The sequence below is a fragment of the Taeniopygia guttata genome, chromosome 9, assembly GCF_048771995.1.
Source record: "Taeniopygia guttata chromosome 9, bTaeGut7.mat, whole genome shotgun sequence".
Lineage (NCBI taxonomy): Eukaryota > Metazoa > Chordata > Aves > Passeriformes > Estrildidae > Taeniopygia > Taeniopygia guttata.
In genome coordinates, this window is record NC_133034.1 from 6,467,977 (window position 1) to 6,489,161 (window position 21,185).

General features: G+C 50.1%; 1 protein-coding gene across 1 annotated transcript; it reads left to right on the forward strand.

The window, feature by feature from the left end:
• The first annotated feature begins 480 nt into the window (after positions 1–480).
• C9H3orf70 (chromosome 9 C3orf70 homolog) lies at positions 481–21,038 on the forward strand. Its single transcript, XM_012575490.5, has 2 exons — positions 481–825; positions 17,911–21,038. The coding sequence occupies exons 1-2, from the start codon at positions 651–653 to the stop codon at positions 18,462–18,464; spliced, it is 729 nt and encodes a 242-aa protein (XP_012430944.2). The 5' UTR covers positions 481–650; the 3' UTR covers positions 18,465–21,038.
• The last annotated feature ends 147 nt before the right edge of the window (positions 21,039–21,185 follow it).

Below are 21,185 nucleotides of genomic sequence, written 5' to 3' on the forward strand. Positions count from 1 at the left end.
GGGGGAGCCTGGCAGCCGGCCCGCAGCCCTGCTGGGAGCCGGGCTCACTCTCCCGGGGCTGGTGGCCGCTCCCACCCGTGCGCTCCGAGCGCCTCGGGAAAGCAGGAAAATCTCACAGCTGCCGGCAGCGCCCTCGGGCACCGTCCCGGGCTCACCCCGCCGCGCAGGGCAGCCCGCGGGTCACCCTCCCACCCAGCCGGGGGACACAGCCATGGGGGCACAGCCATCGAGGGGTACGGCCATCGCGGGACACGGCCGCCAGGGCACATCGCCATCGAGGGCACGACCATCGTGGACACAGCTACGAGGGGCCACGGTCACCGCAGGGCACTGCCATCGTGCAGCACGGTCATCGAGGGACCGAGCCATCGGCAGGTACGGCCATCGGGGGACAGCGCCACCGGGCGCGGCAGCCATCGGGTACCGCGGGCGGTGCTGCGGGCCCGGGGCGGGGCAGGGCGGGGCGAGGCGGGCGGCCGGGCCCTGCCCGCGGCGCTGCCCCCGCGGCGCTGGGCGGGCGGGCGGTCCCCGCTGCGGCTCGGCGCCTTCTCCTCCTCCTTCTCCTCCTCCTCGTCCTCAACCTCCTCCTCCTCCTTCTCCTCCTCCTCTGGCCGCTGCGGCGCGGGGGCTGCGGGCGGAGCGGCGGCGCCATGAGCGGGGCGGCGGCGGCGAAGAGCGAGAAGCTGGACGAGGCTCAGGCGCTCGCCCGCAGCTGCGCGGGCAGACCCGACTTCCAGCCCTGCGACGGGCTCTCGCTCTGCGCCACCCACAGCCACGGCCGCTGCTTCCGCCTGCACTGGTGCTGCCACCTGGGATGGTGCCACTGTGAGTGAGGGGGCGAGGGAGCGGGCGGGGGACGCGCGATCCGAATGTCCTGTCGGTCCCCGCGCACTGCTTCACCGCCCGCCCCGTTCTGTCCGGCCCGTCCCGTCCCGCGGCCAGGAGCAGCCCGCTCCCCGAGCTGTCCGTGCCGAGGCGGCCCCGGTGGGACCCTGACTTCTGATGCTGCTTCCGAAGGAGTGGCAGCGGTGATGCCCGGAGAGTTCTCTCGGGGCCTGGAGTCCCAGTGCCCCTCTCCCCCGTGAGCCGGCCGGAGGGTGGGCTGTGGCATTGGCTGGGCACCGCTGTCCTTCGCACCAGCCACTTCATTCTGGGTGCTAATGGTTTTCTTTTTACAAGCGTAAACCCCTTTGAGCAGAGAGGTAACTGCTTTAGGCTATATATAGCAGATAGCTTCAAAATCCAGTACTGAGCCAACTCTGGTGAAAAGGCGCCCAATGACTTTAATATCAGTATTCAAGATCCTGATGTATCTAATCATGGAGGCTGAGATTGAACTGTGGATGTCCAAACATAGTTTGATGAATAATTAATCACATAGAGCCTTGAACAGCAGGCTTTCCCAGCAGCGTGTTGATGCGAGGTCAGGGAATGGTGATGGAGCAATGTACTTGGGTCTTGTTGTGTTCTAGAGATCTTAAAGCTTGGATGGTCAAGGTTAACACTGGACCCGACTTCCAGTGAGGGTTACTTGGTGCTGCTGAAGGTGTCCCTAGACTCCTGATAACCATTCTCATTTTAAATCCATTGCCATTGCCATCTCTCTTTGCAATTTACTCACCTTCACGGATTCCCCTTTACAGACTTTTTGCAAATTTTGTTTCACAGGGAAAGGGGGCTGCCCCAAAAGCTAGCTTTTGTTTGAATGCAAACTTCTATAGCAATTAAATATGCATTTCGGGAATTTTGCCTTGATTTGGGATTCATTTGAAAGCAGTTCAGGACAAAAGGTTTTCTTCTGTCTGTGCCCTGAGTACTGTGTGGCACAACTGCTGTGTGAGAAGGTGCCACAGTCACCTGTTGCACAGGTACACTGGAGTTTCATCAGTAACACAAAGGTTATGACCTAGATTCTTCCCAACGTTTCCCTGCTCTGAGTTATTTGTGGCCACCATCAAGATGTAAAAGCTTATGAGCACTCTGGATCAGAGCTCAAACTGGTGCTTATAAACTGGAGACATTACCCAAAATCATCTGGGAATGGTCCTGGGATGGGGAAGTCAAACATGGAACTGGGAACACCTGGAGAAGCAATTGCAGAGAGGAATCTGGGGATTAGGATGGATCACAAACTGCCTGTGCGTCAGCAGCGGGAGGGCTGTGTGGTAGAAAAGCCAAACCCAGAACCCCAGCCTTCGCTTTGGGATGCATTACCAGGAGCATGGCAAGTGTGCAATTTAATTAGTCTCTTCAGCTCAGTGATGAGGAAACCAGGCTGATGGGCTGAGCTTTGAGCATTGCACTTTACAGAGCTGTAGGAGAAATGGGGAGGGGATCACAGAGATCGGCTTAGAAAAATATGCTTTACAAAAGGGTGCAAAAGAAAGGGTTGTTGGAGCTGTAAAAGATTGAGGGAGGGAGAAAGGAAGGGAGAAGAAGGAAGGGCTGATAAGCTTTGCAAAGTGTAAGGTAGCCTTGCAGAGCAGCTGTGTTTGAGTCCTCCTCTACACAGATGTCACAGATAACCACAGGGAAGAGATACCTGTGACAAGGAGAGTTCAGGTTTGGATATGGGAAAATATCATAGCTAGGAAGAGAAATGCAGCAGGGGAACAGAGTACTTGAGAAGGTGAAGAGTCATGGTCCTTCAGGGAAGGCTTAGACTGGTGTCTCTTCGACACTACATGGAGCTGCTTCCCTCTTGGAAAGACCACTTGAGATCCCGTCCAACCCTTTGCTTCTGTGTGAAAATTATAAGATTTAAAAATAGTTATAGCATTTGCAAGAAATACAGACTTCCTTCTCAATTCTTCCTTTATGGCTAAGGAAAAGTTAAGATACCTTTGCCTCAAGAAACCAGGATTTTAAATGGAAGATTTTAAAGGAAGTCACACACTTTATTGCCTTGTTTAATTTTCTGAAAGCCATGGCAAAGCGCGCTCCCTTCTTGCCCCTCATTTCCTAATGCAAATTTCAGAGCTAACAATCTCTTTGTATCCTGTTCCTGTGGAATGAGTTGAGTTGGACTTAAAAGGGGTAAGAATGAGGTCTATAATGGGAAATTGTATAGAGGTCAGAGATGTAATTAAACAGCATTGGGAGTTACCTTGCATAAATGCAGTGCTATAATACTGACTTGGGAATCCTCAGAGGGTTCTTGAAAGTGCTTTTCTGCCACTCTTAAGAGCTATATTGGGGAACAGGAAACTCTACATCAATTAAAAGAGCCATTGAAGTATTATTTTCCATCAGTGGCCAAGGTCCTCAAGAATGTCAACTCAGTTAAAGTGCACTTACACTGAGAAATTACAAAAACTCACCATGTCATGATGAGTAGATTGTCTCCTCATGTGTATTCAGAATCACATCTGCTTACTTCAGAGACAGGAGCAATTTAGCGTTGCAGAGCCACTTGGCTATGGAAGGAATAATTGAGAAAGAACCCAGCCTGAATTCCCAAAGCCATTGTGGTTGGCATGCTTGGAAGTGAGCAGTACTGGAGGCCCTCTCTTTACCTCAGATGTTTCTCTGTCCATAAAATGGCAATTATAGCTGGCAGGGAGATCAGAGACTGACTGGTGTATCCAAACAGCTCCGAGATCCTCAGCTGCCATGGATGCCTGTATGACTTGTGTGCCTAAGCCTGGAGTTCATTTTAGGTCCTTTCAGTCTGTTCTGGGCTTGGTGGAGAGCAGATTTCCCAGTGTGGTGTTTCTCTAATGCACTCCCGTGCATGGGGAGCTCTGAATCCAGGTACAGTCTCCATAAGAGGTGCATGAAAAACGTGCAGGATGGGTGTGCCTGGGGTGGGAGGGTGTCACTGGAGCCACAGGGCTCTGCCCAGGAGCACAGGAACACCTCATCCCTGCTGCCATAGCTGTCCTCAACACCCCTCCCCTGGGTGCTGCCAGGAGGCTGTGCCGACTCCAGTCTCCATGTGGAAGCAGGATGAGGGCTCAAGCCTCAAAGTCCTTTTCCCAGCAGGGAAGAAGGTGCTGGCCCAGGAGGTGTTTTTGACTTCAGCCCCTGTGTTTGTCTCACTGCACATTTCTCCTGCTCACTCTGTGCCCTGCATGCATTCCCTTTGCCAGGGTGGCAGCCCCAGTTCACCTTCTTCCCCTCCCCTCTGACAGCCTTGGGAGGTTTTGTTTATTAGATGCAAGCTGAGAGCCTTAAATTACTCTGATCTACTTTCTCCAGAGCCAGAGAATACATGCCAGAGGCAGGTCTGCAGCAAGGTGCCTGCCTCCCTTTCCTCACCTTGGGATTTCCACTGCAGCTGTGATTTGCACTGATGCTGGCTGTGAGGCTGCTGGCTCTGAGGTAGTACCTACTTAACGCAGAAAGGATCAGATCCTCGGGGTTGCATCTGTCCTGACCTGGCAGCAGGACTTCAGCTTTTGCTGATTTTACTTCCTAAGAATTAACTGTGAGAAAAGGCATCATGCTTGATACAATTAAGAGCATTCTCTTACAACTGGGTTCATTTGTAATCTGAATATCTTGCATTCTGTTAAACACCCTGCAAACCCCTCAGTACATTATGCTGCAATTATCAATAATACATGATGAATCGTGGTTCCACAGCAGTTGCATCAATAGACAGTAATTGTGCCACCTTGTATTAGCCTTTCTATGCTTTTTTCCCCCCACCCTGATTCAGCATCAAAAGAGCAAGCTTTTAGCTCCTTAAAGCCTTTTGCATACCTTATATTGAAAAGTAAATGTAGCAAATAAATTTCAGTTCCATCACTTTTACAGGTTCAGCTGTTTGGAACCTTTACAAGAAAACAAACCAAGCATAGGGAAAGTGCAAGAACTCCTTTGGGTGGCCAGGAAGGGAACATATTGCTAGGCTCAGGCAAGGAACAAGATCATGGTGGTAGGAAAGGGTTTTAAAAACACACCTGCTCCCCCTCCCTTCAGTTTGCTGGGTGGTGGATAGCACTAGCTAACTATGGATTAATTTCCCACTCCCTGGCATGCATCACAAATTATGGCACTGCTCAGCTGGAGTTTGCAGCCAGACCTGGCAGGTTCTGCATGTGGTCAGGCAGCCTGGCAAGAGATCCAAAGAACTGTCATTTTTCAGCCAAGAGGAGAAAATGGGTTTATGTGAAGAGTGGCATGCCACAAAGGGCATGTGTTTTCTGTGTAGTTTTGGGGAGAAGGGCTTCTCTAAATTTGACCGTGCTAACAATATTCTGGGAATGTAGAACTAGAGTACATTTACATTTGTTGCTCACCTGAACAGGCAGCCCAGGGCTTGTCTTGGCTCTCAGAGCTCCATTGCTTCGTCTCAGTGTCTGAGCACACTCAGCAGAGACACAGTCCCTGTGACTGGGGTCTCATCAGTCCCAGCTGGCCAGGGGAGGGGGCTATCCCTTATCCATTGCCCACAGCTGCAGCCAGGGAACAAGGCAAATCAGCACAGTCACTGCACCTGGCTGTGCTCTGAGCTGATACTGCTCCTCACATTCTTCTCTGCTTGAATCACTAGTGGTTTTCTTTTATAACATTTTAAAATGAAGGCATTTGTTGTCTGTCACACAAAGCTGGTGAAAGTTCTCTGTCAAGGCCATCCTCGATTAAACCTCTTACAGGGAGAAGATGTGGTGTGTGTCCATAGCAGCTCCTGCCTGCTCTCTGGCAGATACACCTGGCCCAGGTGCAGGCATTTTCCCCTGCCACACAGGGATGTGTGTAGCATTTCAGTATCTCTGTGCACACCAGCAGCATTTCCAAGGTGTCTCTGCCTCTCTCCAGCGACAGAAGCCATCAGCAGGGGCTCTGACAATCTCCCAAGCCCATGTAATTACTCAGACCCCAGTCTGCCTGTGGGAATTAGGAGGAAGGAATCAGTGAGGGAGCCCTGCTGTCCCGTGACAGAGCTGGTAAGTGAGCTGAGATGGCATGGGGAGGAATTCAGGTGCATCCTGATAGGGCTTGGGGGTCTAAAGAGGAGCTGTGCCTGCCTACTGCCAGTGTCTGTTGAACCCTGTGTGTTAGAGGAGCCGCCACAGCCCTGGGGTGCTCTGCAGCACACCATACACTGTACATCTCCAAAAACCTTGCTCTTATTACAGTGGATTTTCCTTCTGTTGCTTTTTGGTGGCTGTAAAACTCTTTTCCACATCCAGGAGGGAGCAGAAGGGCAGCAGTGCTCCGGTGCTCTGTGTGTCCCTGTCTGCAGAAGGTGACATGGACGGGAAGCAGCCAGCCTGGCAGTGGTGGTGGCAACTTGAATTTCCAGCAGTACTGTTCCACAGGGCAAAACTAGATCCTGATGACTGATTTGTTGGATAAACAGGGAAAGGGAGTTGGAATATGCTTGTGTCTGAAATTCATACCTTTTTCTTCATGGAAAACTCTTGTCTAAAGTGGAATGGACTAGTGGGGCTAGAAGCAGTTGGGCTGGGAATTCCCAGAAAACACAGCTTGGTCTAGAGGGAGAATGACACAGATATGCATTTTAAATTTACTTCTGCTGTGAAAAGGATTTGAACATTCATCCTGTTAAGTCCATGTATCCGGACAGAATGTTTGTGCATGGAGGAAGGCATTATGCTGAGTGCTAGGCAGGAGCTGCAGAAAGGTAGATGTTGCAGCTTGTAATGGGAAAAGACTTTTAATGAGGATTTGTTGCCTGTGGCTGTGCAAGATCTTCTCTTCACCTGTATTTTGAAGAGCTATGATATTCCAGCTTCATTTCACTAAGCTGTATACAACCAAGGAAAGAATGTCAGCTTAATATATTCTGAAGTGTTACTCTGAGGGAAAACACTGCCAGTTTTTATGGGTGCACCATTCCAGACCTGGATGGGATTTTGTTCCTCAGGTTTTAGTTATAATCTGGAAATCACAGTATGAATGTATCATTAATAAGAGAACTCACATGTGAGGATTCCTTGTACCCTGTGGGAATATCAGTGCCTCTGGAAGAACTTACTGGCATTCATTTTGAATCCTTACTATAATGCTTAGAGGCAGGCATGTTCTGTTATTATTAACAAAGGTGCAGATACCACTTAACAGAATTAGACCACTGGAAAATCTCTGAATTCAGGCTACTTGCTTAGTGTGTCTCATAGAACTAACTCCTGTACAGCTCGTGCGTGATTGAACAGAAATCACTGTACTTCTTTTTTCAAAAGTCAAAGAAAAATGGACCTGTGTACCAAAACACTTCCTGCCAGCCAAAATCTCTTTGTCATGCATGACTATAAGGCTGTTTTGTAATCTATCTGTCCACCTGAGAGGCATAATTCACAAAGAATTTTATCTGCTTGCCCCATACTCAGTGATCTTCTGGTAAGAGCCTCTGAGAGTGGCAGATAACTGACACCCTTCCTCTGTGGCTGCTTGAAGGGTTAAGTGCTGGTTTTGAGAAGCCTGAAATGACAAGGCTGGGGATGTTTCCTACCAGCAGCAAGTACTTCTGAAGAAAAAGTTCATTAATGGTGTGCCTCGTTAGCTGGTGGGGTTGTCTGTGAATGCAGGGTGTCCTGAGCCCTGCACGGTGAGGGCTGGGCCTGTGCTCCTGCCGGGGAGAGGCTGCTGGCACTTTTGTCACTGCAGAGGAACAGTTTAAAGATAAAATCTGCATGGAGCAGAGTGCCTGTGGCGAGCGTGTGGCTTCCTTCCTGGACTCTGCAGGTGAGGGAATCTGTTTGCCAGCCTGGATCTGCAAGCCTGCCTAATGCCAGTGCCCGATGCAAAAGTGCCTTCTGTCACATCATCCTTCCCCTTGTGGCTCTTGATGGATGTTTCATGGCTCTTAACTGGCAGCAGTGGTCATAGCCTTGCATTGTCCCGTGAGACTGAGTCACAAGGTTGTCGTTGCTGTGACTTCCATCCTGCAGGTCTGCAGAGCTGACACTGCTCAGGTCTGCTGGAAGCACTGAAGAGGCCTCTCGGGTGCTTGGTGCAGGACCTCCAATTTCCTGGCAGCACCTGTGTGCTCATCAAGAACACATTTTGTCACTGCTCATGTTGCTGCAGCCAGCAGAGCTGGGCTTGTAGAGCAGGGGCATCTTGGGGTGTTCTTATGTAATGGCTCTCGATTTAACCAGTGCTGCTGTACACTTCATGACTCACTGCCAGCCTTGGTAACTTATTTCTGCACACTGGTGAGGCTCTACTAGAAACTGGTGTTTCTGTAAAGGATAAAAAGCAAAATGCTTTACTCACAAACAGTGTAAGATGTTCCCAAACTCCCAAGAGCTGTGACAGTGTGGGCTTAGCTGCTGATTGATGGCACAAGCTTACACTAATGCAAAAGCTGGTTGACAGTTGATTGTATTCCAGGTAGATCATCTCCCTCTTGGCATATACAGTGACCCTGGTTTAATGTGTTGTGGTTTTTCTTCCAGCACCTCCATGAATTTATTTGCCCACAAGATACAGAGTATGTTTTCATAATGGCTTTGATTCTTCCACTAATCAATTTTTATGTAGTGACTGATCACAGAACTCAAGAAGTGCAATTCGTGCCATTTGGAGATGTTTTTGCCAATAGTTGAGTATATTCACTTAGAGGGAAGTCAAAAACCTACTGGGAAAGTGAAAACTGATTGCTTGGCAACTGGGTCTTGTTTTTAACATAGCCATACTTTAATTTAGGCCATGTAACAGTTGGAATTTATATGTAACCTACGTTGTAAAACAATTTCAGCAAGAGGCATGCATTTGTATTCCTGTTCTCGCTGGTGGCTGCGGAGCTCGAGAGCCCACACGTCTGCTCTTGAAGCTGCTTGTTTGGCTGTGTACTTGCACCCAGCCCTGAAATGACTCCCTGCTGTGCCCAGCTCTTTGCCAGGCTCTGTCTGTCCCTCTTGCCGCCACACATGATGCTGGTGCACACCTGTAAGTGTTGCAGGCAGGGTGCTTGGCTGCTCCATGCTATGTAGCTGTCTGGTTGGATTTCAGTGCTTTCCCAAACCTGAGCCTCACTCCCTCACTCACACCCCTGGTCCCTGGTGGAAGGCTGGCACAGGATCAGGTGTGCCAGGGTGGACTGACCACCTCTTGCAGCCTTCCCTCAGTCCACCAGCATTAGCCCAGCTGTAGGCAGGGCAGGTGGAAGGACACACTCACCATTTGCTTTGGTTTTCCTCCCTGTGCCACTAGACCTTGATCTGGTGGGCACAGGGGCCATTCTCCAGCTTGTCCTGTGGGATCTTGCCTCTCTGGATGTGAAGCCGAGGGCCATGCCACCCCTGCCAGCACTGGCTCACCCTGCAACAGCAGAGAGCTGCTTGTGGTCCCAGCTGTGCTGTCCAGGTGCTGCAAGTCACTTGCCTGCAGTGGCACTGTGTGACACAATGGCTCAATGTGATATTCACCTGCTCCACCTCCAGTGGTGGTACTTGGGCTTCTATGTGTTGGTGCAGAGCATTGCTGGATCCCACACCCCTCCAAGGGGAGCATTGGTGCCCATACTTCCACTCCTCAGCTCCACATGCTGATGTGTTTTGTGCACAAGCAGGGAGAGAAGTCCTTTACAATCCCAGAAATGGGTTCTCTAGAGGCTTGTGATAGAAATAGCTTGGTTTGAATGGCGTGTGGCTGGAGATGTGTGAGGCACCAGGAACAGCACTGGGTTAAAAGAGTGAGTTGGGAAAAAAGACCCTGTTCCCAGCCCTGGAACTGAAGAACGTGGTGTTGTCCAGCCTGAAGGCTCCTGCTTCCACACAGCAACTGCACAGATGATGTGTCAGCAGATCCTGGGCTCTGGCCACAGGAAGGGATCAGCACAGGTACAGCACATCCCATGGGCCATTGTTTCTCCTGTCAGCCACCAGGAAAACACTGGGGCCACAGAGATGTGTCTGTTCCAAACTGTGAATCCCATCCTCCTGCCCCAGCTGTCCCCTGTCTTTAGAGAGGACTTTTCCTTCAAGGACCTGGTGAGCTGTTCTGTTATTTGAGAATTCCCAAGAAAGCATTCCATCATATGCAGAGACTCAGGGTGCCCCCTGCAGCACATACCACACACCTGGAAAACAACTGGATCTTCTGCCTCAAAGCCCTTGGATTTCCAGGCAATGCCACGGTCTTCTGGGTAGTTTGACATGGAGCTGTGCTTATGTTGCTTTGTTCCACTGTCAGGACACTGACTTAGCTGCATGGAAACCATGGGCTGCTGAAGCTTGAGCAGATGGTGCACAGGGATGGGGTTGTAGAATAAATATTTAGCACTAAGCCATTTTTTGCTATTTTCTCTACTGAATTTTAAAAATATCTAGTGTAACTTGGGGGATAAAATTTCTCAGGGGAATGTGTAAGAAGTGGCTGTTCTGGCCTTTGGGGGTGGGTTTGGAAGGGAAGATGAATATGCTTGAATTCAGAGCTTGGGTAGTGTTGCCCAGCTGCTGTGCTGGCAGAGGTAACCAGGGCTGTGCCACACTTTCCATGCTTGTGCTTCTGTGTTTTTGGAACCCAGCATGGAGCTGGGGTTAGTAGCACCTGTGGTATGGGTGACATTCTCCAGATACTGAAAGGAGAATTCCTCCTTTCTGCTCCTCCAGAAACACACGTGGTGTGTGCTGCTGCACACTGCCTTGTTGGGTGATGGTATTCTGTTCCCTTACAATGGTTAGTGAGCAAATATGGCCCCTTTAAGAGGGTTTATGGCTGCATCTCTCAAGCCTTCAGGGTTGCTTTTTCTTTAAGTCCAGTAAATCCATGTAAGCAATGAGAGGAAAGAGCAGGGCTGATGGAGGAAGCTCCAGGGTCTGTTTGCATTTAAGCACTACCTGCTCTTAAGCTGATGTGCACAGAAACTCCTCAAAGGCTTAGACAGCTCACAGCATGTACTGTCATGATCCTTTTTGTATTTAAAACAGATCAAGACAAAAGGGTATTAAAATACAAATTTGATGAGGAAAAACTTCCTGATTTTTTCCTCCCCCCCGTGCTGGTTTCCTGTGAAAAGCCTCGAGTCAGGGGCTGGCACAGCTGTCTGGCTGTACAGCAGGGAGGGAACACCTCCACATGAGAGAGCTGGCAGCTGTATGGAATTGCTCCTAGGCAGCCACTGCCAAAACATCGCTGGACTGGTTCTTCCCTGTGCTTGGATGGGGTCTGGAATGGTATGGATTCATTAGTGCTCAGATGGAGGTGCTTCTGTGAGAAGGAGCTGTTTGCAGTGATACCTTTCTGTTAGGGCAGAGCCTGACAGCCCTTCCTACTGCACTTCAAGCCTGCTCAGGTCCTGGTGTGTGGCTGCTTTTTCTGTTGTTCCTTTATTGAGTTGATTTGTACCTTTGGAGTCTCTTTTGTGATCCCTTACTGGACCTTCTAGTTCTGCCAGAATTCCTAAGGGTCTGCGAGTGTTCTGTTTGCATTCCCCACACTACAAATTTGTTTGAGCAATCTCAGTGCTCTTTCAAAGTTGTTTGGACAAAGTGCAAGGCAGAAATATCACTTACACTGAGGTGCTGCATATCTTTACAAGGCTTCTTCAAGGTGGACAATCATTTCAGTTATGCCTTATTATAACCACCAATGGCCCAATTCAGCTCTACTTGGGCCTGTAAATCTGGCTGTGCCTCAGTGTCCTGAAATGTTTTCCATTTCCTCTGGTGGCTCATTCCATGTGTTTTCTTCACCATGCAGCCCATGAGGATTTGCTGGATATGACGTGATGTCTATTCCATACATCACAAAGTACAGACAGGGTGAGCAGTGGGTTTTTTCACAGTGTCATCTGTTAATGTGCTCCAGGTTTGTCCTCCCATTTGTTCTCACCCCTCTGGAAAAGTTAGTATCATGTTCTAAGTATAGTTTGAAATTGTGATAGTACTTGGCAAACATTTAGGGCAAGCTTTGTTTGCAAGGGTTTGTTGTTCCAAGCTGTGCATGTAACTGGAGAGAGGAGGAAGAAAGCCCGAGCAGTCATTCTGGCCACTGCACAGCTGGCAGGGCTGGAAGGTGAGGACCCCAGGTAGGTACTCAGCCCAACATCACACTTCCCGATGGAACCGCTCTGCTGGGCACTTGGCAACAAGAGGTGTGGTGGGCAGCTCCAGCAGGCTGAGAATGCTGAGTGCCCTCCATAAACCCATCCAGGATGTGCAGCAAGCTTTGCCTTAGTCTGTGAAGGAAACCCTCCTGTGCCCCAAGGCTCTGCTGTGCCAGCAGTGAATCCCTCCCTGGTTCCTTGCCTTGCCTGCCAGCTGGGCCGGTGATCCTGTGCCATCCACTGCCCTGGGGGGCCTTGGAAGCCCAGCTGGGTGTGACAACCTTTATAAGGTCCTGGGGCTGCTGTGCCAGCGCTGGCAGCAGGGCACCACTTCCACTTGGAGCTGGCACCACCTGCCAGGGAGCTGCACATCCCCCCAGTGCTTCCCCAAGAGCCAGACTTGGCTCTCCTGCCACACCCAGGAGATGTGGAACAAGTGCCGCCAGAAGAGCGCTCGGTTGTTCTCCGGTTGTTCCTCTTGTGAGAGGAAAGCCAATGCTCGAGAAGCTCATCTCCAAGGTTTCCACACACAGAACAGCTGTGCAGGGAGCTCTCCTTGGAATAATGCAGATCCCCTCCAAGGCAGCGCTGTCTCCTGTCACACATGCATTATGAATGCTTCCTTTGCCTTCACTCCTTCAGAGCTGTGTGGTATTTAATTAGAGGCTTTTTATGTTGTTCATAGTGGGACCAATTCCCCTCCCGTGTGAGCTGAATTTTTTGGCAGGGTTGAGAGTGGCAATAGCAAAGTCTGGCACAGCTGGAGTGAGAATCCCATTGGACTTCACAAGGGGGGATAACTGCTGCTGTTACACAGGTGTGCGTTCAGGCAGCACCAAGTCACCAGTATTTGGGGAGCAGCTCCCTGCTGGTGAACAGGACACATCCCTCCACACCCTCACTGAGGGCCAGTGGCAGCCATGGGCTGTGCCCTGGGGTCACAGCTCCAGCCCCTCTGCAGCATCCACCACAGCCAAAGGCACGAGATTCCTGTGGGATCAGAGCCAGCTCGCCTTCAGCCCACCTCTGCTTGGGATTTCCACAAGTGCTCAGCCCACGTGGGAGTAGTTCCTAAGCTGAGCCAGGTCATGTTCAATAGCTGCCAAGTAGCAGGTCTTTGTTAACCTTGCTAATCTTTGGAGATAGATGAACTGGCAGATGGGAGGCTGTAGAAATATTTGTTCCAGCAGCTGCAGGGGGAAGAATACATATGAAAAAAAAGCTTTTATCTTTCAGTTAATAGATGTCTAAATGCCTTGCACGTGAACAAATATCCATGGTATGTATTGCTGACTTAGACTCATAAAATCCACAGCTCTCTCTTACCGTTTTCTGAAGTGCAGAGCAGTTCATGGTTTTATTTATTAGGATTAAGTCCTCCTTTTGAGAGGGTAAAATTTGAGAATTTGTTATAGGAAACCTCCCTCCTGAAAGCTGGACTTTTTTTTTTTTTTTTCAATATGTCAAGCACATTAATGAGCGTTAGAGGTAAACCAGAATGCTGGGATGGAGGGAAGTGGAAAAAAAAATTTCCAGCCACACCTCGGCTTATTTTATGGTTAAGTCATTTCATATTTGCCACAGAAATTGCTGCTGTTTTGTGTGTTTGGTGAGGATGCATGCAGACTGCCCAATTAGCAAAAAATCAGAGAGAAATGACCTTGTGGCTTGTTTCTCAAAGCTTGCTTTGGGGTTTTGGAAGCAGGATGCCCTATAACACAGCTTCCAGTCAATCAGCCACATAGTTCTGGTTATTAGTGCCATGAACATAAAGAATTTTCCAAGTTGCCCGAGTTTTCTAGAGGTGTGCAGGTGATGATAGAGCTCCCTGCTATGCTGGATCCTGCCTCAGCCTGCTGGCAGGCTCACTGGAGGCATGGAGCCAAGGCTTTGGGGAACAGCATCCATCCGATTTGGCAACAGAAATCCTATTCCTGTGCACAGAGCAACAGGGAGATGAGCACTGCCCAGCACTCACTTCCTTGGACATAGCTGAATAGCTGTTCTGCAGTTGAGTGTTGGCTGTAGTGTGTGCCAGGTCCCTGAGGATTTGGTTTGTGTGCTGGCACAAGGGCCAGCTGAAGAAATGGAGAAACAATTGTCCCTTTCTTGTTGTGCACAGGCTGCTGTCACTTCGAGGGGTTAGACAGAGGAGCAGTGTTGGTGGGGGATAATGGCCTGAGCACAGAGCAGGCTCAGAGGGACAAATGGTAAAGTGTAGCCTATAGACCTATTTCTGGGGTCTCTCATTCCATGATCCCACCTGTTAGCCAGTGGCTGTCATGGACAACCAAGACTTACCATGGCACTCATTCTGGCAGAGCCTGATTTCACATAGTTGCTGTTTCCAGGAGAGGAGCAGGTTCTTGTTTCCCCTGAGCCCTTTTGCCATGCTTGTGGAAATGCAGAGCCAGAACTGTGGCACCTCTTCACAGCAGCTCTTAAAGTGCACAAGAACTTCCCAAACTTTTGCAAATGCAGCAAATTTCACAGGATTTGAGTTTGGTTTTTGGACATGTGTTTGACACAGACAGTATTTCTACTTCACCACCTTCCACATAGGCAGTGGTGGGGAAGCGACCCAGGAAACAACTTCAGATATGATGTCTTGTGTGACATCTGAATTTGTGCAGAACATTGTCATTTACAGCAGTGTTCATCAGCACAGTGCAGTCACTGAGTTCTTCAGCTGAGTTGGAATAAATGGGCAATAAGTTCTGAACTACTGTATTAGATGGGATGGAGCAGAATAGGTGCTCAAAATACTGTTTTATCACAGACTGTTGCCAGCTGTTCAGAGTCAGCAAAAATACTGCTGTTGTTTTTCATGGGTATTTGATCAGATTGAGATGGATTATAAGAGAACCTGGGGACCTGTGCTTCTAGGGGCATTTCTAGTGAAAAAGCTTGGCAATCCTGCAAGCTGTAGGGCTGGGGGGCAATCTTATTTCTAATTTCTGCATTTATTTTTCATAGGCTGCATCCTGGCTAATGTGTTTCCATGCATTATATAGGGTGAGGGGTGGTAACAGAGACTGTAAGCACAGCATTGTCTATGATCCAGTCTGACAGTCCCAGTTCTGAGCATCTGGTCATGTTTTGAAACAAGTTTAATCTGTTTAAAATTGCCTCTAAAACCAGCTAAGACTTGACAAACTTGTACCAGAATTCTAAAGAAATATAGAAATCAGTTAATGTAGAAAATTCTCTTTGCTGTGTGTTGGCCGGCTCCTGCTTTACCCTGGCAGAAGTTGTCCTTGGAACGTGAGGAACGTTTCAGGCCCTGTGAGGTTGCACAGACAAGCTCTGAAACCCTGTGCTCTGCTCCTGCTCTGGAATTAGTGCCAGCAGGGCAGTCCTGAGATGTTCAGGGAGCTGCTGTGTGTGGCTGCAGTGGAGAAACAACCAGCTGAGCTCCCAGCAACTCCCTGGCTGACCTGGCCACCACTCTTCTTCTTTTCCCAAAAGGGGAAAAACAAACACCAAAAAAGTCAAACTGAGGAGACTTTGCTTTACCATTCCATGCCCATGCTGTAAGCTTCCTTGGCTTAAACACATAATTTTCTGTTCCCAACATCCATCAGCCTTCTGCCTGCATATGATGACTATTTTAAGTGGGAAAACAGAGTCCTGTTGTAGAGAGACCTTTTTCCTTCATCCTGGTAAAATTTTCACTGGACTCTTCGTTGGACTCTTCAAATAGAGGCAGCACAGAATTGAGTTGAAGAAATGTTCTTCACCAGTATCTGGTTGTATTTTATCATTGGTTGTCAAAGAAGCCCACACAGAAGCCCTGCAAATCTATGGATAAATAGAGCATCATGGTTTCAGGCAAGGGCAGGCTGCACTTCAGTTTCCATGAGTTGAATTTGTCAGACACTATCCCAGCCAGCAGCACAGTAACCATCAGCTGTGGGGCTTTGCAAGGCAGTGGCATATTTAATGTTCACTAATTTCACAGAAGGATTTCTGGGAAGCAGCAGATGGCAGGAAGCCGTGGGCTGCTGCTGTGACTGTGAGGGTGAGGAGCTTCCCAGGGAAGTTATGTCCACAAGATTTGAGAAACCTCTGAGGGACCCCATTGCTCAGAGACGCCCAAACCAAGGATCTGTGCTGGAGGAGTGAGAGCTGTGCTCTGCCTGTGGCTGGAGCATGCAGCTGCTGGATGCCAACACTCATTCCTCTGAGTCACAGCAGGTTTAGGAGCTACACCATGGTACATAGACGGCAAGTGGAGAGGATGGCTTTGTGTTTTCTGTCATCCAGCCATAAGCAGACAGGGGAAAAGCTTCATTTGTTGTCACCGAGCTTTCCCCGTGGCTCTGTCAGCAATTACCATTGCACAGATCGTAGTGAGAAAACATTGGATGAGGTATTCGAGGGGAGCTGGTCAAAGCTGTTCACACACTTCCCTCTGCTGCCAGCTCTGTCTGTGCTCTCCTCCCATGGCACATGGGTGGGCTTTTCCCTCCTCGTGCCTGGAGCCTCTCCCACGTTCCAGAGCTTTTCCTTTGGTTCTGTGGCCTTTCTGCTGTACTCCCTGTCCTTGGGCTACAGGGATTGGAAATCCCAGCCGATTTTCCCATTTCCCTTCCAGCAGCACTGAGGGGTGGGAAAAGCCTTCCCGGTGCTCGAGGTTCCCGGTGATGTCCCGGAGGTGGCAGAGTCAGGCTGTGCGTGGCCCCGGAGCGCCGACAGAGCTCTTCCCGGGCTGGGAAGGTGTCCCGGCCCCAGGGGGATTCTCTACTGCCGAGAGGCTTTGCAGGGGGAGCGAGCCCGCCCTGGGACTTAACAACAACCTGGTCTAGTAGGAGGTATCCCTCCTATATACCACGGATTGGAACTCCGTGATCTTTAAGGTCCTTCCCAACGCGAGCCATTCTGCAATGCTCCAAAGGAATGGGTAATTCAGGGGGAAAGGCTGCATCTACCTGTGAGCTGCAAACACACCAGCACTCAGCCTTCCTTCATGCAGGAGCTTCCTGCCCCGCACCTGGAGAGCCGCAAGCATCGCACAGCCCCTCCACGCTTTGGTGTATTTGCTGCCGGCGCAAAGCAGGGTCTGCAACGCGTGCAGCAAAACTATTCCGACAGCCCCACTCCTCACAAGGCTTCTGGAAATTTGTGCTTTCCCAGCGGATGAGCCCCTGGGGAGACATGAATCTTTCAGAGGCTTCATGCAAATAAAATGCAGCATTTTACAGTCTTAGGCATAGCCTCGGGTTTCTCAGTTTTTCCTGACATAGTCCCAATTTTCTGCTCTCTTATTTATTTCTGTTAGTGAAGATGTTCAGTTCACACTTTGTTCTGCTCAATATAACCAACATAATCCTATTTTCCTACTACTTAACCAGATAATCAAGATGCCAAAAGCTTGGAAATTCCCTTATTTTCCGCCTTAACATTCTAATTGTAGTTATGTATGAACTTCTGGTTTATAATATGGAAAAACATGATTTAGTCCTCAAAAACAAAGAACATGGAATTGTGTACAAGGAGACTTACTGGAATAATAGTAATATAATAAAATTTTGATCATTGTAGCAAAGATATAAGCTAGAACTTACACGTTATGTTCAGTGGGAGGAACAAAACCTCTGAGAATCTTGTTCATTTTCTTTCTTCTAGAAGGCAGGCAGGCAGACTTGGCATCTTTCCCACTTCATGGCTATGGAGTTGTGCCCCTGGAGAAAACTTTCCAGTTAGTCACGTCCTACAGCAGTCCTCGAGGCAGGGTCAGGGAGGGGAGCAGCACCGAGGTACAGGAGGTTGTGATTACCTGCAGCATTAGGTGCCATTGGATCCATACCTGGAGAGGCCACAAGAAAAGCAGCAACTGCTGCCAGCAGGGAACTATTGGTGGTGTCTAAGGGTGTCAATGTCATCATTTCTGTTCGAACTCAAGGACAACAACCTTTAAACGCTGCTCCTCTGTGTCCCCACAGGTAAATACGTCTACCAGCCCATGACCCCCGTGGAGCAGCTCCCCAGCACCGAGATCCCCGTCCGCCCCCGGGAGCCCCCCAACACCATCCAGATCTCGGTGTCGCTCACCGAGCACTTCCTCAAGTTCGCTCCCGCGTTCCAGCCGCCGCTGCCGCCCGAGGCGCCGCAGTTCTGCACCATCGCCGACCTGTTCATCGACAACTACCGCGTCAAGTGCATCAACGGCAAGATGTGCTACGTGCAGCGCCAGCTGCCCGCCCCGCACAGGGCAAAGCCTGACGAGGGCTCTGTCCGCAATGCCTTAATCACAAAGGAGAGCAATACACCAAAACCAGAGCACTGCTCGTCCCCGTCCAGCTCTGAGGACTCCGGCATCAATGCGGTGGGGGTTCACTACATGGAGTCGTGTGACGAGGACACAGAGGGGGTGGCCGAGCTGAGCTCAGAGGAGGATTACAGCCCCGATAGCAGCTGGGAGCCGGACGAATGCCCGCTCCTGTCGCCCTCGCAGTGCGAGATGGAAGTGATTGAGACTATAGAAACCACTGTGTGACCACACAAGTCGGCATTGGCTCAGTCCACTTCCTTCTCAGTAATGTTGCTTTTGTAGTATTTCTATTTTCTGTTTTTTCTGACAATCCCTTTTTTCCAGTGCACTTGATATTTCAGATTCCTGTCATGGGAGCGCGGTCACAGGACTTACGTATGGTGAACTAGCAGCAGCCTGAGCAATTTTAACACGTTCTCAGCCTGATCAGCTCTCCCACGTCTGCACGTAAGGTAGTGACAAATCTTAAGACTTTTCTAGCAGAAATAGGCCCTTTTGTTGGTCTGGGTTACCCCACACACAACTTCTCACACAAGGATGTGCCACTTGAGATGTTTCCACCTGTCAGGTTGTTGGCAGGGGTCCCTCAGAGCGTGGGGGGTGCATGCCTGGAGCAGCAAACCGAGGTGCCCTTAGTCTTTCTCAAACAGCTACACGAGGCTCCTCCTGTCTCTGTCCTGGCGCCTTGTCCGGCCTCTTCCCTAGTGCTGGTGCGACCTTCTCTGAGGCTGTTGGCACCACACTTCCAGCAGGTTGGAATGGCAAGCTAGAGAATGCACAAAGTGCCTCCAACTTTTCTCCAGGCTATGCACCGAGCAGCTGCTGAGGGAGGCCAGGCTCTGAAATCTCCTGAGAAGGCAGGTCTTGCTCTGGAGGGGGATGAGTTGCTAGAATCCACCTGGTCCCTTTTCTCTGCCTGGATCTTGGCATGGGTGTCTGGCTTTTGCAGGTGGGCAGAGGGGGAGCAGGCAGAGGTGGGGCATGGCCATCTAACCAATACCACACTGGACTGGGGAGTACCAGGACAGGCGAAGGAAGCGACTACCTCCAAACACCCACCCTCGGCTCCGCCTCTGCCTCCTCCTGGGCTCTTTGGTGCGGACACTCAGGACCAAATGGCCTCAGGGCCTGCACTTGCCTGAAGAATAACAAAGTTTAAACAAAAATAATTTTACCAGCCACACCACTGTGTCGGCAGAGCTTGGGGACAGCGTGGAGATGCCCCTGGGAGGTGGCCCATGGGCTCGGTGGCACATAAGCTTGTTAAAATAGAGCCTAAGGTCATTCTAGTGGAGAGAGGAGGCTTTGGCTCCTGCTCCATCACTCCCAGTCCAGGAGCAGGTTTGAAGCAAGGGTCCCTCACCCAGCAGGTAGCGGAGCTGTCTCACAGGAGGTTCAGTTTCAGCCCTGATTGAAGGAAACAAAATGTCACTCAGATTCCAGCCAGCTCCATGGAGCTGGAGCCAGTGACTCCTGCGTTCCTGCAGCGTTACTGCCATTCTTTGTGTAGTTGCTGTTTGCGTTTCAGAAGTCCCTGGTGAATCCAAGGCTGTAAAAACATGTACAGTTAGTGACTGATCCTAGATTATAGTCTGTGGTAGAGGGTGGCTCATCTCTCACTGTATCCTAACAATGTATTTCCAATTTTATACACTTTGTAATCAGTATCTTTAGAAGACATTTAGGCAACAGTGTGTGTCTGTGCACATGCGATTCTAGGAGTTTCCATGGGTGGATATAAAGTAATGCTGTACTTTTTAGACTAAGACTTTCAGACACAAATAATAGGTTTTATAGTTTTGATGACTTACATAAAAATGTGCAATGCTTGTGAATGAAGAACTTGGGCCATTGCATGAACGGATACATTCTCACAAGGCACCTGAAAATACGCTGTTTTTCTGAGGGCATTTAAACAAAGGTTGAAGTAAAACTAAATAGGATTTATTTCATTTTTAAGGGCGGGGTTGTCTTTCTTGGCTAACTACAGTTTCTAACAACATTTTTGGTGTCTTTGGATCATTCAGACACATTCCATAGGTAGAAGGAAACATTATGTATAAACCTACAGCATTTATTCATATTTAACCTTTCAAATGTAACCTGAGTGGAGAGCTGAATGAGCTCACTCTAATGCCCAGCCTCTGAGCTTTCCTCCCAGAAAGAGGAAGGCTCTTCCTCCCCTGGGAACGACTTCTCCTTCCCAGGCAGGAAGGGTGGGCTGGCGCAGCACGGCCTTTCCCAAGGGCAGGGAGCTCCTCGCCCGCTCTCCCTGGGGCACCAAGGACAGGGAACGTGAGCAGGACGCCCCTGCCCAGCACAGCTCACCTTGTTTGCAGGCAAGCAGGAGCCGCAGCCCTGCCTGGGCACTGGCTGAGAGCCTCGGGGGGTGCTCCTGGCACAGACTCCACAGGGCCCGCAGGGTCCTGTCCCGGTGTCAGGATCCATTCTTTCTTAACTGTAAGTAATTAGCAATACCCACAAGCTGTGAGTGTCTCCTACCCAGGATTTGTTCAGATGTCTTAAGCACAATAAACTGCCTCTTCCTTTTGCTGTTCCTGGAAAATGTCAGCGGCGCTCTGGGGAGTGCCGGGCTGCTGGAGAGCGCTCGGGCAGGGCCCAGCCGCGGGGAGCTCCTGCTCCATCACACGCCCGGCTCCCAACCCTCCCACGAAAACGGGGCTCCCTCCTTTGCACAAACACGGGTGTGGCCGTGTTGCTGCAGCCATGCCCTGGGCTGGCTGCTCCCCCTGCCAGGGAGCGGTGTGTGTATATTGAATAAAATACTGAACAACTGGCCTTCTGCTTGTCCTAACTGCCTGTGTGCTTTCCATGCTAGAGAGAAGCACTGCGGGACTTCAGCAAAGGAAGGGCTGCTCACAGCTTCAGCTGGCAGCCCGACACAGCCCCAGAGCCAGGCAGACAAAGGGAGTAACCAGGGGGAGC

Coding starts and splice junctions, on each gene's coding strand:
- C9H3orf70 (XM_012575490.5), top strand. CDS start 651: ATGAGCGGGGCGGCGGCGGCGAAGAGCGAGAAGCTGGACGAGGCTCAG. Junction 826..17,910: donor CCACCTGGGATGGTGCCACT/GTGAGTGAGGGG, acceptor GTGTCCCCACAG/GTAAATACGTCTACCAGCCC.